This window comes from Spermophilus citellus, assembly GCF_964194105.1.
Source record: "Spermophilus citellus genome assembly, chromosome: 14".
Taxonomy (NCBI): Eukaryota; Metazoa; Chordata; class Mammalia; order Rodentia; family Sciuridae; genus Spermophilus; species Spermophilus citellus.
Window position 1 is genome coordinate 68,475,043 of NC_138194.1, and position 18,713 is coordinate 68,493,755.

The 18,713-nt window shown below is 37.3% G+C and overlaps 1 protein-coding gene across 2 annotated transcripts in view; it reads right to left on the reverse strand.

The window, feature by feature from the left end:
• The window catches only part of RGS22 (regulator of G protein signaling 22), a gene marked incomplete at its 3' end in the record, with an annotated part of 133,093 nt that overhangs the window by 679 nt on the left and 113,701 nt on the right, over positions 1-18,713 (reverse strand). The window contains exons 23-27 of one of the 2 annotated variants that reach the window (XM_081266794.1): positions 17,418-17,573; positions 3,215-3,310; positions 1,014-1,107; positions 827-910; positions 568-617 (exon numbers count right to left, since the gene is read on the reverse strand). In XM_081266794.1, the coding sequence (XP_081122920.1) occupies positions 604-617; positions 827-910; positions 1,014-1,107; positions 3,215-3,310; positions 17,418-17,573 (444 nt within the window). Of the gene's footprint in view, positions 1-567; positions 618-665; positions 911-1,013; positions 1,108-3,214; positions 3,311-17,417; positions 17,574-18,713 lie in introns of those variants that run through there. The other variant, XM_081266793.1, reaches the window with a different exon arrangement.

Below are 18,713 nucleotides of genomic sequence, written 5' to 3' on the forward strand. Positions count from 1 at the left end.
ACTGTTATCTCAATTACCTGGGATGTTAATCAGGAGAATGGCAAATTCAAGGCCAGCTTGAGCAACTTAGGGAGATCCTGTCTTAAAATAGCAACAACAACAACAACAACAAAAGGGCTGGGGATATAGCCTAGTGGTGGAGTGCCTCTGGGCTCAAAACAAAACATGGCAAAACAAAAACAAAACAATGACAGATAATCTGTATATCAATATTTTTTATGGGAGAAAGGCCCTGTCTTTACTTTCAGTTCCTTCTTATATTCCCATTTTGGGAAAACTGTGCTACATCCCATTCTTCCATCCATGTTCTCTGTGAAAGGGAGGATGGATAAGTACTAAAGAGGAACCATCAATCATCCCTCTCAAAGGCATTACTTCTCAGGAGAGACAATGCCATTCAAAAGGAGGACAAGATGTTCTGACCCCTTGATTTGTTAGTGGGGCACGGATGTGTAGATGTGTGTGGTGTGTGTGCGTGTGGTTTATGTGTGCACAGCTGCACACATATATATGAGTGTGTGCTAAAGGGACATGGTGGGAATGACCATCTCTCAGACTAGGACTCACCTTGCACCTATCAGCAACAGGATGCAAACACTGACATCAATGCTGTCCCTCTGGAAAAGAGGTCAAGTTGTAGGAATAAATACCTTAGTCTTTCCTCCTCAGCAAGGAGAGAAAACACAGAGACAGAACACACCAGGACACACTCGCATCCCTAACTTGGGATTCAGGGAAGTGGGGGTTCTGAATGGCCTCCATGTTCTGAATGGCCAATTGAGAGGCAGAAAGGAGGACTGAAGATGGACTAGCCCTGGAAACTCACTCAGGAGGCTGATGGTAGACCAAGTCTTCTTCAAAGACATGACTGAACCAGAAGGCCTAAATAAATTACTTAGTGATGATGTACCTGTGCAAAATGAGAGAAATAAAAAGTAATTGCTGAAATCCTCTAAAATTAATCTGTGATAGGAAATAGCAAAATAATCTTGTAAATAAAGAGAAAAACTTACCTGCAAGCATCTTTCTTTCCAGTTCCTCTTGGATTTTAAGAAGAACTCTTTCCTGTTCTAAGGCTTCTATATACTTTGAATAGCACCAGGTTGGCTGGAAAAATGATTTTCAAAGTTAATTCTAGAAATTTTTTGCCTGAGGAAGTAAACTGGAGGTAAAATGACTTCTATTATTGAGGGTAAAATGACATATATCCCTTCATTTAAGCTTTTATTGAAGTATAACACATACGAAGAAAAGTATGCAAAAGTATGCATATCAGAAGTTTAAGGGGTATAAATTTCACAAGCTGAATTTGCTTAGTAAACATTTTGGGCATCACAAATTATTATCAATCTATCTTACTCCTTTTCTTAGAATGTTTATGATACAGTAAGGGCATTCTAAAAATTTTTGCCTAAATCTGTAAATTTCCTGGATGAGTGGGGAGGGGGAGGATATGAGGATGATGATAATATTGCTCAGTGAATCAGTGTCACAAAAGCTTTATAGATATCTTGACAGTTAAATCTTTACATATTAGGTGCTTATAAAAGATCCAAGATTTTGGGGGTGGGAGAATCAGGACAATTTTTGCAATTGGATTAATTACAATTTCAATGTGCAAAATCTAGCTGAAAAAATGCATATACCAGGCACCCACCCACATTTGCAAAATGGCAGTGTTATTATTATTTTACAAATTGCTAGAGTAATTCAACATGGATACTTTAAATAGCTATAATAACTATGATCTACATTTATATTTATAAAATGACTTTGGTTTCCAAAGGGTATTTCTTCTTTCAGTATTGAAAGAACAAAAATTGAAAAAAAAAATCAAACCCATGAGCATTCTACCTCTGAATTATATCTCTAGCCCTTTTTATTTTGAGAGAGGGTTTTACTAAATTGCTTAGGCTGGCCTTAAACTTGTAATTCTCCTGCTTCAGCTTCCCAAACCATTGGGATTACAGGAATATATCACCACTTCCGTTTCAAAAGCTTTTCCATTTCCTACAAATATCTTGAGCTATCTGTTAGGACATTATCATCTCATTTCTCTCTTTTTACAGATAAGAAAGCAGACTCAAAGGAGATTATGTGCTGAGTTTCAGTCAATGAGGTAATGTTGAATTATAAGGGAGAGTAAAAATTAGAAACCCAGTCATCTACATCAGCATTCCCTCCCTCCCTCCCTCCCTCCCTCCCTCCCTTCCTTCCTTCCTTCCTTCCTTCCTTCCTTCCTTCCTTCCTTCCTTCCTTCCATACCAGATTGAACTCAGGAGCACTCAACCACTGAGCCACATCCCCAGCCCTTTTTAAATTTTATTTAGAGACAGGGTCTCACTGAGTTGCTTAGGGGCCTCGCTAAATTGCTGAAGCTGGCTATGAACTTGTGATCCTCCTGCCCCAGGGGCCTCCCTAGCTGCTGGGATTACAGGCGTGTGCCACGGAACCCTGCCATTTACCCCTTTTCTTTTTACACTCTGTTTTTGAAGTTTAATACTAATAATTTACTAATATATTTCTGAATGTATTTTTAGGTATTGTACACTTTTAGATATTTCTCTTTCAGCACATGGTTGCATAAAATTGAATATTTCTGTTCTCACAGTAAAGCTTTTCAGTCTATTAGTTCAACCAGATAACTGAAGTTATGTGACATTCCTGAGTGCTAAAATGATTCTTTCTTGAGTCAGTATTATCCTAAGATGCAAACACTTTCAATATAAAATAATCAAAAATGCACATAAACTCATGAAATTTGGGGAGAAGTGATATTAATGTGCTAATTATAAAAATAAACAAAAAAGTTGTGAATGTATTAGTCAATGGCCAATTTAATGACCACTTCAAGAAATTAGAAAACTGAAGCAAAGCATTAACATTCTTCTGTCATCTCTTAACCCAAGAATATAACAACATATATGTACATATAGTTTTTTTCTCTTATTCTCTTTTCCAGTAAAATGGTAATTGCAACTTAAATCTTATTCATGTGTATCAAGAAGTTATTTTCCTTGATTACATGTCCAGAATCAGCTTAAAAGTACTGTTCAACTCTAAAAACTCAAGGACGTTCCCTTCCAATCATTCCTAGTGTTATAACTTTAGCCCCACTTTCAAACACACCCCAGCACTGTCCAGTGACTGAGTTTGGGAGCCACCACCCAGTCCTCTGGAGAGGAAGTGAGACCTGTGCTCTTTTGCTGCTTACCTGCCGGCCATATGCTTGCAGGCCTTGGAGGGGTTCAGTGACTAAGGTGCTTTTGGTAGCAGACCCTGTAGTACTTCCATATTGTTTGATTCCAAGCTGTAATCATATTAAATTGAATTATTCCAGAAAAGGGATAATGCTATACTAATACGAATTTGAAGTGAAGAAGTTGTAATATCATGTGAAAAAATATTTCATGGTGAATGCTACAACTGAGTTTTCATCAAGTCATTTTGATCTTAATTTTCTTTTTATACTAATATAAAATATTTAAAAACAAATGAGATAATGAAGTGGAATATAAAATCTATTCCCAAATTCTAGCATCTAAGAGAAACCATTGTAACATTTTCAAGAACATCCATGCAGACTTCTCACTAAAGAAAATGCATAGAAATACAAATATAATCTATAATCTTAATGTTTATGTTTTGTTGCTTGAATTTTATGCAATTCCAGCCACTGGGCCTGGGCAGGGGGGTAGTCACAGGTACACTGATAGTCATGCCAAACAGCAGAGTCTCCTTTTGCTTAACTTTGCTCTCATTTCCAATTTGATCTTATGCTTCACTGTCATGCCAGAGCACCCTAATAATGGATTAACTATTCTGTCTTTAATATACACCATGTTTCCTTCAACTTATTGTCTCCAGACTTCTTAGTATAGTTGAGCTCATCACATGCTTATCATCAATGTTTTTATTTTATTACTAATGAGAAGTGTTTCTTTATTTGTTCTTTTTAGTTATACATATATAAAAAATATGTGTTGACATAATTTTAAAAGCATGAAATATATGTTGTTCTAATTCAGTTCCCAGTACCTCCCCTTCCCTTTCTTCTCCTCTATCGATCTGTCATTTACTCATAGTTATTTTTTTTAAATTAATTTCTTGTAGATGTACACAATGGTGAGATTCATTTAGTATATTTATATACATATATTCCCATCCCTTCCCTTTCCTTCATTCCCCTTTGTCTACTCCACTGAACTTCTATACCTTCCTCCTACTCCCACCCTCCACTTATTGTAGATTAGCTTCCACATATCAGAGAAAACATTCAACCTTTTATTTGGGGGGATTGGCTTATTTCACTCAGTGTAATAGTCTCCCAAGCCACCCATTTACTAGCAAATGTCATAAAGTCATTCTTCTTTATGGCTGAGTAATATTCCATAGCGTATATATACCACATTTTCTTTATCCATTCATCTATTGAAGGATACCAAGATTGGTTCCATACCTTAGCAATTGTGGATTGAGCTGCTACAAATATTTTTATGGCTGTATCAATATATCATGCTGATTTTAACTCCTTTGGATATAATATTTCAAGGAGTGGGATAACTGGGTCAAATGGTTCCATTCCTAGCTTTTTGAGTACTCTCTGTACTGCTTTCCAGAGAGGCTGTACAAATTTGCAATCTGACCAGCAATTCATGAGTGTACATTTCCCCCCCACATCCTCGCCAACATTTGTTGTTATCATGTATTCTTGATCATTGCCATTCTGACTGGAGTGAGATGAAGTCACAGTGTAGTTTAAATTTGCATTTCTCTAATTCCTAGAGATGTATAACATTTTTTCATTTGTTGACAGTTTGGATTTCTTAATCTGAGAACTGTCTATTTAGTTCATTTGCCCATTTATTTATTGGGTTATTTGCTTTTTTGATGTTAAGTTTTTTGAGTTCTTTGTATATCTTGAATATTAATGCCCTATCTTAGGAGGAGGTTGCAAAGATTTTCTCCCATTCTATAGCTCTCTCTTCATGCTCTTGATTATTTCCTCTGCATGAAGAAGCTTTATAATTTGATGCCATCCCATTTTTTTTGAGAAGACAGAACATGTCTTTTAATTGCAAACATCATCCAGAACAATGTTTGCTAAACACTATGTTTGCCAAATACAGCAGGTAATTATGGAAAAGAACTAAAGTATTGATCCTAAATATTAATTTGAATCTCCAAATTTCACACAATGTTCCACTACATTTCATTTTTAGTGATACACGACAGTAGAATGTATTTTGACATTATACATATATACATTCCCATTCTTGTGGTTATACATGATGTGGAGTTACAACCAGTTGTGTATTCATATGAGTTGTGTCTGATTCATTCTACGGTCTTTCCTATTCACATCCCCTTTGTCTAATCCAATAAATTTTTATTCTTCCCTCCCTTACTGTATGCTAGCATCTGTGTATAGAGAGAATATGTGGCTTTTAGTTTGGGGGGATTGATTTATTTCACTTAGCATGATAGTCTCTAGTTCCATTCATTTACTGGCAAACACCATAATTCCATTCATTTTTATAGCTGAGTAATAATCCATTGTGTATAAATACCACATTTGCTTTATCCACTCATCTGTTGAAGGGCGTCATCCCATGTAGGGTTTTTATTAATTTTTTTTTTAGTTATACATGGACACAATATCTTTATTTTGTTTATTTATTTTTACGTGGTACTGAGGATCAAACCCATTGCCTCATATTGCGAGGCAAGCACTCTGCCACTGAGCCACAACCCCAGCCCCTATGTAGGGATTTTTTATTTTACTTCTTGTGCTTTAGGAATCTTGTTAAGGAAATCAGTTCCTGAGCTGACATGTTGGAGTGTTGGGCCTATATATTTTTTTAGCAGTGCAAGATTTCTCATCTAATTCCTAGGTCTTTGATCCACTTTGAGTTGAGTTTTGTGCCGGATGAGAAATAAGGGTTAAATTACATTCTACAGCATATGGATTTCCGTTTTCCCATATATGTGTTCTTTTAAAAATCTGTTTTTTTCTTAACAAAATATTTTGGGAAATGTTTCTATGAAAAGAAATACAGAAATGGAAGATAAGCTGGGCCTTTGTATTATTTACCATTATATGTTTACTGTAGAACAGCATCTGTCACATAGGATGCCCTCAAATATTTTCTGAATGATGAAATGAATAAATTAGATCACCATTTTCAATGATTAAATAGTCTTATGCACTCAATGTTTGTTGAATGATAAAATGAAAAACATATACTATCATTTTCAACAGGTGATTAAAGGTATGTACATAGATAAATTAGAAATTTAGGTGATTTCCAACTTTGTGCTATTATAAATGATGCTGTGTACATGTACCTTTCTGAATTTTTATGACTATCTCCTTTAGAATAAATTCCTAGAAGTGTGTGTGCTGACTTTTAAAAAATGAACATTTTAAACAATATTTGTTGTCAAACTGTCCTTTAGAAAAATGTGCCATTTTATATTTTCTCTAATAATGGATGAGTTTGTATGCCTCTTTCTCACAAGCTCAACAAACACTGGATATTGCCAATATTTTCTTCTGTGCCAGTCTTCATGTCTTTGGTTAACAGGGAGGCTGAATACTTTTGAATGTTTTTGTTCATTTGTAATTTTTTGGGGGGGATTGCATGTTAACACTCTTCACCCAAAATTCTTTTTTTTTCAATATATATATTTTTTAGTTGTTGATAGACCTTTTTCTTATTTTATTTACTTATATGTGGTGCTGAGAATCGAACCCAGTGCCTCACATATGCCAAGCAAGTGTGCTACCACTGAGCCACAGCCACAGCCCTCTTCACCCAAATTTCTAATAGGAGTATTTACCTTTTTTCTGATTTGCTTTTACAACTTACATCATAACTTTTATTTCCCAATTTTTTCTTCTAATGTTATTTTTTGCCATTTAAAAGTTTAAAATGTTTATTTAGTGAAGCTATGTGCTCTTTTGTTAATAAATTTGACACTGTTCATTTTAAGTATTTGATATTAAACTAAATGAAAGTTATTTTCATGAGATTCTTTTTCTCTTATCATAACTTTCTTTAGATTACCCAGTTCCGTTTAACTACTTAAAATTAAAGATATGTTTGATATTATTATTTTTGTAATAAAAAAGGAAAACTATTGCTACATTTGTTTTTTTTCTTTATTTATTGGTTGTTCACAACATTACAAAGCTCTTGACAAATCATATTTCATACATTAGAATCAAGTGGGTTATGAACTCCCATTTTTACCCCAAATACAGATTGCAGAATCACATCGGTTACACATCACATTTTTACATACTGCCATATTAGTGACTGTTGTATTCTGCTACCTTTCCTATCCTCTACTATCCCCCCTCCCCTCCCCTCCCATCTTCTCTCTCTACCCCATCTACTGTAATTCATTTCCCTCCATGTTTGTTATCCCATTCCCCTCATAACCTCTTATATATAATTTTGTATAACAATGAGGGTCTCCCTCCATTTCCATGTGATTTCCCTTTTTTTCTCCCTTTCCCTCCCGCCTCATGTCTCTGTTTAATGTTAATCTTTTCTTCCTGCTCTTCCTCCCTGTTCTGTTCTTAGTTGCTCTCATTATATCAAAGAAGACATTTGGTATTTGTTTTTTAGGGATTGGCTAGCTTCACTAAGCATAATCTGCTCTAGTGCCATCCATTTCCCTGCAAATTCCGTGATTTTGTCATTTTTTAGTGCTGTGTAATAATCTATGGTGTATGAATGCCACATTTTTTTTATCCATTCATCTATTGAAGGGCATCTGGGTTGATTCCACAGTCTAGCAATTGTGAATTGTGCTGCTATGAACATCGATGTGGCAGTATCCCTGTAGTGTGCTCTTTTAAGGTTTTCAGGAAATAGTCTGAGAAGGGCAATAGCTGGGTCAAATGGTGGTTCCATTCCCAGCTTTCCCAGGAATCTCCATACTGCTTTCCAAATTGGCCGCACCCGTTTGCAGTCCCACCAGCAGTGTACAAGAGTACCCTTTTCCCCACATCCTCGCCAGCACTCGTTGTTGTTTGACTTGGTCATGGCTGCCAATCTTACTGGGGTGAGGTGGTATCTTAGGGTGGTTTTGATTTGCATTTCCTTGACTGCTAGAGATGGTGAGCATTTTTTCATGTACTTGTTGATTGATTGTATGTCCTCCTCTGTGAAGTGTTTGTTCATGTCCTTGGCCCATTTGTTGATTGGGTTGTTTGTTTTCTTATTGTCTAATTTTTTGAGTTCTTTGTATACTCTGGATATTAGGGCTCTATCTGAAGTGTGAGGAGTAAAAATTTGTTCCCAGGATGTGGGCTCTCTATTTACCTCTCTTATTGTTTCTCTTGCTGAGAAAAAACTTTTCAGTTTAAGAAAGTCCCATTTGTTGATTCTTGTTATTAACTCTTGTGCTATGGGTGTCCTGTTAAGGAATTTTGAGCCCGTCCCCACAATATGTAGATCGGAGCCAACTTTTTCTTCTATCAGACAGAGAGTCTCTGATTTGATATCTAGCTCTTTTATCCACTTTGAGTTGACTTTTGTGCGTGGCGAGAGTAGGGGATTCAGTTTCATTTTGTTGCATATGGATTTCCAGTTTTCCCAAAACCATTTGTTGAAGATGCTATCCTTTCTCCATTGCATGTTTTTAGCTCCTTTATCAAATATAAGATAGTTGTAGCTTTGTGGATTAGTCTCTGTGTCCTCTATTCTGTAACATTGGTCCATCCGCCTGTTCTGCTACCAGTACCATGCTGTTTTTATTACTATTGTTCTGTAATATAGTTTGAAATCTGGTATCGCTATACCACCTGATTCACACTTCCTGCTTAGAATTGTTTTTGCTATTCTGGGTCTTTTATTTTTCCATATGAATTTCATGATTGCTTTATCTATTTCTACAAGAAATGCCATTGGGATTTTGATTGGCATTGCATTAAACCTATAGAGAACTTTTGGTAATATCGCCATTTTGATGATGTTAGTTCTGCCTATCCATGAACAAGGTATATTTTTCCATCTTCTAAGATCCTCTTCTATTTCTTTCTTTAGGGTTCTGTAGTTTTCATTGTATAGGTCTTTCACCTCTTTTGTTAGGTTGATTCCCAAGTATTTTATTTTTTTTTTGAGGATATTGTGAATGGAGTGTTTTTCCTCATTTCCGTTTCAGAAGTTTTGTCGCTGATATACAGAAATGCCTTTGATTTATGTGTGTTGATTTTATATCCTGCCACTTTGCTTAATTCATTTATTAGTTCTAGTAGTTTTTTTGTAGACCCTTTGGGGTCTTCTAGGTATAGAATCATGTCATCTGCAAATAGTGATAATTTAAGTTCTTCTTTTCCTATTTTTATGCCTTTAATTTCTTTCGTCTGTCTCTAATTGCTCTGGCCAGTGTTTCGAGAACTATATTGAATAGAAGTGGTGATGGGGGCATCCCTATCTTGTTCCAGATTTTAGAGGGAATGCCTTCAATTTTTCTCCATTCAGAATGATGCTAGCCTGAGGCTTAGCATAGATAGCTTTTACCATGTCGAGGTAAGTTCCTGTTATCCCTAGTTTTTCTAATGTTTTGAACATAAAGGGATGCTGTACTTTGTCAAATGCTTTCTCTGCGTCTATCGAGATGATCATATGGTTCTTATCTTTAAGTCTATTGATGTGGTGAATAACATTTATTGATTTCCGTATATTGAACCATCCTTGCATCCCAGGGATGAATCCTACTTGATCATGGAGCACAATTTTTTTGATGTGCCTTTGTATCCAATTCGCCAGAATTTTATTGAGGATTTTTGCATCTAGGTTCATAAGAGATATTGGTCTGTAGTTTTCTTTCTTTGAGGTGTCTTTGTCTGGTTTCGGAATCAGGGTGATGTTGGCCTCATAGAATGAATTTGGAAGAGCTCCCTCTTTTTCTATTTCCTGAAATAACTTGAAAAGTATTGGTATTAATTCTTCTTTAAAGGTTTTGTAGAACTCCGCTGTATACCCATCCGGTCCTGGGCTTTTCTTGGTTGGAAGTCTTTTGATTGCTTCTTCTATTTCATCTATTGATATTGGTCTGTTTAAGTTGTGAGTTTCCTCCTGACTCAGTCTGGGCAAATCATATGACTTAAGGAATTTATCGATGTCTTCACTATCTTCTATTTTATTGGAATATAGGTTTTCAAAATAATTTCTAATTGTTTTCTGTATTTCTGAAGCGTCTGTTGTAATATTGCCTTTTTCATCCCATATGTTAGTAATTTGAGTTCTCTCTCTTCTTCTCTTTGTTAGTATGGTTAGGGGTCTGTCGTTCTTATTTATTTTTTCAAAGAACCAACTTTTTGTTTTGTTAATTTTTTCAATAGTTTCTTTTGTTTCAATTTCATTGATTTCTGCTCTGATTTTAATTAATTCTTGCCTTCTGCTACATTTGCTATTGTTTTGCTCTTCCTTTTCTAGGGCTTTGAGATGCAGTGTGAGCTCATTTATTTGTTGGTTTTTCCTTTTTTTGAGGAATGACCTCCAGGCGATGAATTTCCCTCTTAAAACTGCTTTCATTGTGTCCCATAGATTCCGATATGTTGTGTCTGTATTTTCATTTATCTCTAAGAATTTTTTGATTTCCTCCTTTATGTCTTCTGTAACCCATTGCTCATTCAGTAACGTATTGTTCATTGTCCATGTGATGTAGGATTTTTCCTTCCTTCTTTTATCATTGATTTCCAGTTTCATTCCATTATGATCTGATAAAGTGCATGGTATTATCTCAACCCCTTTATATTTACTGAGGGTTGCCCTATGGCGTAATATATGATCTATTTTTGAGAAGGTTCCATGTGCTGCTGAGAAAAAAGTATATCCACTTGATGATGGTTGATATATTCTATATATGTCAGTTAAGTCTAGGTTATTGATTGTGATATTGAGGTCAATAGTTTCTTTATTCAACTTTTGTTTGGAGGATCTGTCCAATGGTGAGAGAGGTGTGTTGAAGTCACCCATGATTATTGTGTTGTGGTCTATTTGATTCTTGAACTTGAGGAGAGTTTGTTTTATGAACGTCGCAGCGCCATTATTTGGTGCATAAATATTGATAATTGTTATGTCTTGTTGGTGAATGGTTCCTTTTAACAGTATATAATGTCCTTCCTTATCCCTTTTGATTAACTTAGTCTTGAAGTCGATTTTATTCGATATGAGAATGGCCACCCCTCCTTGCTTACGAGGAGCGTGTGCGTGGTATATTTTTTCCCAACCTTTTACCTTGAGCCTGTGTATGTCTTTTCCAATCAGATGTGTCTCCTGGAGGCAGCATATTGTTGGATCTGTTTTTTTAATCCATGTTACCAGCCTATGTCGCTTTATTGGAGAGTTTAAGCCATTAACGTTTAGAGTTACTATTGATATATGGTTTGTACTTCCTGCCATGTTTGATTATTTATCTCTTTTTTTCCCTAATTTAGTTTGTTTCTCCATGATTAGCTTTCCCCCTGTCCTCTGTCTTTACCGAGGCACTTCCCGCTGATGGTTTTGGTTATCGTTTTCCATTTCTTCCTCGTGTAGAGTTTTGCTCAAGATGCTTTGCAATGCTGGTTTTCTGGCTACAAATTCTTTTAGCTTTTGTTTATCATGAAAGATTTTTATTTCGTTGTCGTATCTGAAGCTTAATTTTGCTGGATACAGAATTCTTGGTTGGCATCCATTGTCTTTCAGTGTTTGAAATACGTTGTTCCAGGATCTTCTTGCTTTCAGCGTCTGTGATGAAAAATCCGGTGTCAACCTTATTGGTTTACCCCTAAATGTAATCTGCCTCTTTTCTCTTGTAGCTTTTAATATTTTCTCTTTGTTCTCTATATTGGATAGCTTCATAACAATGTGTCTTGGCGTTGGTCTACTGTGATTTTGTGTGCTCGGTGTCCTGTATGCATCTACAATTTGTATATCTGTTTCCTTTTTTATTTCTGGAAAGTTTTCTGTAATTATTTCCTTCAGCAAGTTACTCATTCCCTTGGCATGAATCTCTGTGCCTTCCTCTATCCCGATGACTCGTAAGTTTGGTTTTTTTAAATTATCCCAAATCTCTTGGATGTTTTTCTCGTGATTTTTTACCAGTCTATCTGAGTTGGCTAGACTCTTTTCAAGATGATATATTTTGTCTTCATTATCTGACGTTCTGGCTTCTACTTGCTCCACTCTGTTAGTGATACTCTCGATTGAGTTTTTAATTTGGTTTATTGTTTCCTTCATTTCTAGAATTATTGTTTGATTTTTTTATAATCTCTATCTCCTGATAAAGATGCTTAACTTCTTCTTTTATCTGTTTATGTAATTCATTTTCAATGTGATCTTTAAGGTTCCTTTCCATCTGTCTAAGGTGTTCCTTGAGTTCTTTATATGGCCATTTTTCTGATGACTCCAGGTCCTCCTGAATATTTAGGCTGTCTTTCATTGTTTGTACTCCTTTTCTTCCTTGCTTTTTTATGCTCATGATACTTCTTGTTCTGTTTGACTGCTGAGTTACTGTTTACTCTTATAAATTTATTTGATGCTTGTGAGGAGAGGTATTAGAAGGGAAGGGAAGAAGTGACTAAAGAGAGTGAGTGTAGGCAGGTGGAATTCAAGAGAGGGGGAACAAGAAAATTGAAAAGAAATGAAAAGACAAAAGAAAAAGAAGTGAAAAGAAAGAAAGAAAAAACGAAAAAATAAAAATTTAAAACAAACAAAAAAATTATAATGATAATAAAAAAATGGAAATTGAAGTTTAAAAAAAATAATAATAATAGAATAAAAAGAATTAAAAAAATTGAAAACATTAATAAGAAAGTGAAAGAACAACATCATCAACTACGAAAAGTGAGAATAAAAAAAATACTAATAATAATCATTAAAAGAAAATAATAATAATAATAATAAATGCAGTCATAGAGCTCGATTAACTTCTCTTCCAGTAGGTGGAGCTATGCCCACTGGGCCAGGCTTCTCCTCATTATAGGTGGGAACCAATCACTGTGCCTCAGCTCTTCTTCCCAGACTGTGCGAGTCTCCAGTCCTGAGTGCCTAGGTCCTTCTCTTGTAGTTCCTCAATCCAGGCCCCACTCACCTGTGACACATACCACATTACTGGCTACACGCCAGGTCTGCTGCTCCTGGGAGCCCTGTTTTCACGGATGCCTGGGCACACCCTTTCTGTTTGCCTCCCTCGGACCCTAAGTTTGTAGGGCTTGGGGCTGAGGACCCCCAGCGAATTTGTTTGCCCTCAGGTAGCAACTCCCCTGGTAGCTGGTGCAAGGGACCTCTGTTGTCAGCCCTGGTGGGAGCTATAGCCGGGGGTTCTGGGCCGCTAGTCCCACGTCACTCCTGATTCCCTGGGTCTGGCTATGGTGCTCAGTTGGCTTTTACCTCTGTGAGATCAGGTGGGCTGACTAGTTATTTCAGCGGGATCGTTAGTGCTGAGTCACGAAAAGCAGGCGATCCGGGGCTTAAATGCAGCAGATTCATGCTCAGTGTGTGTTTTCTGAGGGGCCCAAAGTGTACGCCCTAGCTCCACGTCAGCTCAGCATTGCCTAGTGATCCTGAGCAAATAGGCTTTAGATAATTTATAGCTCCCTATGCCCGCGCAGTTGAAGAGGTCAGAGACTTGATCTCTCCGCGCCTGCCGCCATGTTAGACCTCCTCAATGATACTCATGTTACCCTTACAGTTTCCTGGCATAAGCAAGATCTTGGGGTTATACAAACTTCTGCTTCTATTTCCAGTCCAGTTTTCTAGAACTGAAACCCTGCTGCCGTCGCCTCCACCTCTGGTCCGCGCTCTTGGGCGCTGTGCTTGTCCGCGACCTTAGCAGCGCTGCCGCGGAGGACCCAAGCGGCTGGCGCCGCGGGGGACCCAAGCGGCTGCCGCCGCGCCTCTCCAGCCCCGTCCTCCGGAGCACTGGTCCCCTCGCAGGGGGATGCCGAACGACCCCAGAGCAGGCTCTGCCCCAAGGTGCAGCAGGGAACAGGCGACCGAGGCACTTGAGGCCGTGGTCCAGCCTTCGGAGGACAGGGCTCGGCACGCAGCCCAGTTCCAGTCTCTAGATGCGGCAGCTGGACCGTGTAGACAGGGTCATCAAGACAGCATGCAGAAAGCAAATGGCGGCTCCCGCGGAGTGGATTTTCGGCCCCGAAACTACAGCCCCGCCCACAATTCCAATCCACTAACTCTCCCTGTATAGACAATATTCAAAAAAAAAAAAAAAAAGGGCGGGGTGTACTGAGCTTTCTTTGCCTCAGGTACTTACAATCCACTGCTGATTACCCATTCAGCTTCTCTGCCGGGAGCGAAGTGAAAGAGGAAGCAGATGGGCGCAAAGCGCCCGCGGCTCTGAGCAGGAAAGCGTCCGGGAGCCAAGCGTCTCTTTTTCAATCTCTTTGTTTTTTCTGCTGCTTGGCCAGGTGGTCCACTACAGATTAATGGTGAAAGGAGCTCTAACAAGCTGGGCGAAGTCTCGATTAAAGCCGCTGTTCTGAGCACCAGGCTCAGCACTTCAGCAACCCCCCTACGCAGCGGCCATCTTGCTTCCTACATTTGTTTTTGAGACAGAGTCTCCCTATGTTGCTCAGGCTGGTCTTGGATTCCCGACCTCAAGCCATCCTTCCACCACAGTCTTCAAAGCAGCTGGGACTGAGGTGCACACCACCATGCCAGACCCACTGCTACAGTATCAACGTGACTAACATTTACTTTGTGACATGTGCTATGTTCCACATGTTTTTCAATGGTATTCTGTGATGTAAAGTATATTACACTCTTTATTTTACATACACCACATAGAATTCCTGATTTATTCAATAAACAATGATTATTAATGATAAAGCAACATGCTGGCTGCAGGTATTTGTGCTTATGAAATATGGATGAATCAAAGAAAATAAAATACTTGGGAATCAACCTAACAAAAGAGGTGAAAGATTTATACAATGAAAACTACAGAACCCTAAAGAGAGAGATAGAAGAAGATCTTAGAAGATGGAAAAATGTACCCTGTTCATGGATAGGCAGAACTAACATCATCAAAATGGCGATACTACCCAAAGTTCTCTACAGGTTTAATGCGATGCCAATTAAAATCCCAACGGCATTTCTTGTAGAAACAGATAAAGCAATCATGAAATTCATATGGAAAAACAAAAGACCCAGAATAGCAAAAGCAATTCTAAGCAGGAAGTGTGAATCAGGCGGTATAGCGATACCAGAGTTCAAAATGTACTACAAAGCAATAGTAACAAAAACAGCATGGTACTGGTACCAAAACAGGCAGGTGGACCAATGGTACAGAATAGAGGACACAGAGACTAATCCACAAAATTACAACTTCTTATATTTGATAAAGGGGCTAAAAGCATGCAATGGAGGAAGGATAGCATCTTCAACAAATGGTGCTGGGAAAATTGGAAATCCATATGCAACAAAATGAAACTGAATCCCCTTCTCTCGCCATGCACAAAAGTTAACTCAAAATGGATCAAGGAGCTAGATATCAAATCAGAGACACTGCGTCTGATAGAAGAAAAAGTTGGCTCCGATCTACATATTGTGGGGTCGGGCTCCAAATTCCTTAATAGGACGCCCATAGCCCAAGAGTTAATAACAAGAATAAATAAATGGGACTTACTTAAACTGAAAAGTTTTTTCTCAGCAAGAGAAACAATAAGAGAGGTGAATAGAGAGCCTATATCCTGGGAACAAATTTTTACCCCTCACACTTCAGATAGAGCCCTAATATCCAGAATATACAAAGAACTCAAAAAATTAAACAATAAGATAATAAATAACCCAATCAACAAATGAACCAAGGACCTGAACAGACACTTCACAGAGGGGACATACAATCAATCAACAAGTACATGAAAAAATGCTCACCATCTCTAGCAGTCAGAGAAATGCAAATCAAAACCACCCTAAGAAACCATCTCACTCCAGTAAGATTGGCAGCCATTATGAAGTCAAACAACAATAAGTGTTTGTGAGGATGTGGGGAAAAGGGTCCTCTTGTACATTGCTGGTGGGACTGCAAATTGGTAAGGCCAATTTGGAAAGCAGTATGGAGATTCCTGGGAAAGCTGGGAATGGATCCACCATTTGACCCAGCTATCGCCCTCTTCGGACTATTCCCTGAGGATCTTAAAAGAGCGTACTATAGGGATACTGCCACATCAATGATCATAGCGGCACAATTCACAATAGCTAGACTGTGGAACCAACCTAGATGCCCTTCAATAGATGAATGGATAAAAAAATGTGGCATCTATACACAATGGACTACTATGCAGCAATAAAAAATGACAAAATCATAGAATTTGCAGGGAAATGGATGGCATTAGAGCAGATTATGTTAAGCGAAGCTAGCCAATCCTTAAAAAACAAATGCCAAATGTCTTCTTTGATATAAAGAGAACAACTAAGAACAGAACAGGGAGGAAGAGCATGAGGAAAAAATTAACATTAAACAAAGACTAGTGGGGGGAGAGAAAGGGAGAGAGAAAGGAAAACATATGGAAATGGTAGGAGACCCTCAATGTTACACAAAATTACATAGAAGAGGATGTGAGGGGAAAGGGGGGGAAACAAGGGAGAGAATTGAACAACAGCAGATGAGGTAGAGAGGGATGATGGGTGGGGAGGGGAGGGGGGATAGTAGGGGATAGGAAAGGTAGCAGAATACAACAGTCACTAATATGCCATTAGGTAAAAATTGTGAGTGTGTAACTGATGTGATTCTGCAATTTGTATTTGGGGTAAAAATGGGAGTTCATAACCCAATTGAGTCAAATGTATGAACGATGATATATCATGAGCTTTATAATGTTTTGAACAACCAATAAAAAAAACTGAAAAAAAAGAAAAAAAAAAGAAATATGAATGAAGAGTCAGATGAGCTCTTCTCTCTCTCCCTCCGTCTCTCTCTCTCTCTCTCTCTCTCTCTCTCTCTCTCTCTGTACTGGGGATTTAACACTAAGTTACATCCCCAGCCCTTTTTACTTTTTTAAATTTTGAGACAGGGTCTTGCTAAGTTGCTGAGGGTGGCCTTGAACTTGTGATTCTATCTTTAAGGATCTCTATCCATCAAAGATGCAGATGCAGAAACTTACAGGACAATGAAAAGCATGCTTTACAAGAGGGGGGACATTACTGCAGCAGATGTAAGCTGTTTGCATAGCTAGGAGAGTTAAGGAAGACTTCACATAGAAGAGGCAATATTTGAAATGAATCTTGGGGAATTCAAAAGTAAATCTGAAACCTCTGAACAAAGACTTAAAAGCCACTAAAATCTGTATTCCATAACTTATCTCTATATTTCCTCAGTGAAAATTCTTCTACAAATTCACACATACCACATACCTCTTCAAAGTACGATTCAATCCCAAAGAAGTCTTGTCTTACCTTTCCCAATTTTTCGTCATCTGTGCTTGAGGATTTTATTTTCTTATTATATTCTTGTCTTCTCTCTAACACACTCATAATTTTTTCATCAGTTAAATTCTTCCTAAACTCACAGAATTGTGGCCAAAATTTAAACAGAACCCCAAAAATTGTCATCTGTGTAAAAAAACAAAGTATGTCTCAGATTACAATTTTATATAAATGCATCAATTTAAACTCTAATTCACCATAATAATGGATTAACTATTCTGTCTTTAATATGCACCATGTTTCCTTCAACTTATTGTCTCCAGACTTCTTAGTACAGTTTAGCTCAGCACATGCTTATCATCAATGTTTTTTTTTTTTATTACCAATGAGAATTCTTTCTTTAAAAAAAATACACACACACACACACACACACCAAATACACTTAAAAGTCACTTTATTCTTATGTTTCCCTAACCAATTGATTGTATTAATAAAGAATCCATTAGGTCTTTTTAAATAAGAAATTTATGTTTTCTTTTAAAACATATACTAGTTGATCTGCTACACACTGCTGTTCTACACAAGTATTCCAAGTATTCAGTTCACCAAGGGAAACTCCCCCACCCCCTTTTCTTTCTTTTAGAGAAAGGAAATACCATTTTGCCTCTGGAAAAGCTCTTAAACAAAGCTGCAGATCTAAGAATAAATCTTGAGTAACTTTTAAATGATATAATCTTTCTTTTATGTGAGAGCAAGAAAAGTAACATTTAAAAAGCAGAATGGTATCCTAGACAAATGCTTTCTATGAGGACACTTTACATTAAGTGATTAATTGTGATATTTACAGAGATAAGAATAGTTGCTCTAATTCCCATGCCAAGTTTTTCCATTAGTTCCAGAGGCATACATTACTTCCAAGAAGGTAGGACTTGCCACATCAAATCAAGCCCAACATCGTATGGCTAGGAATGGCCTTTACCTAATGCCTTAAGAAAAATGAACCTCCCATTAGGCACCAAGCCAACTCTTAAGGGAAAAGAAGATTTTTTTTTTTTTTTTACAAAGTAAATACTTCATGGTCAACAGAGTCCTGAATCGGCATATTTCATTGCTCCACTTTTCCATACATGAATGTGATTCATAATTATAAAATCATTCACCCTTTTTAAAGGACAGTTTTATGACTGAATTCCATAGACTCCTGGGAATGTGATTATAAAATCTAGAGATATTTTATTTGATGAAATGCATGCTTTGAAGAAAATTTCATTTATATTTATCTGCCACTCATTTAATTAGGTAATCCCCTTGTCAATATACTGGTAT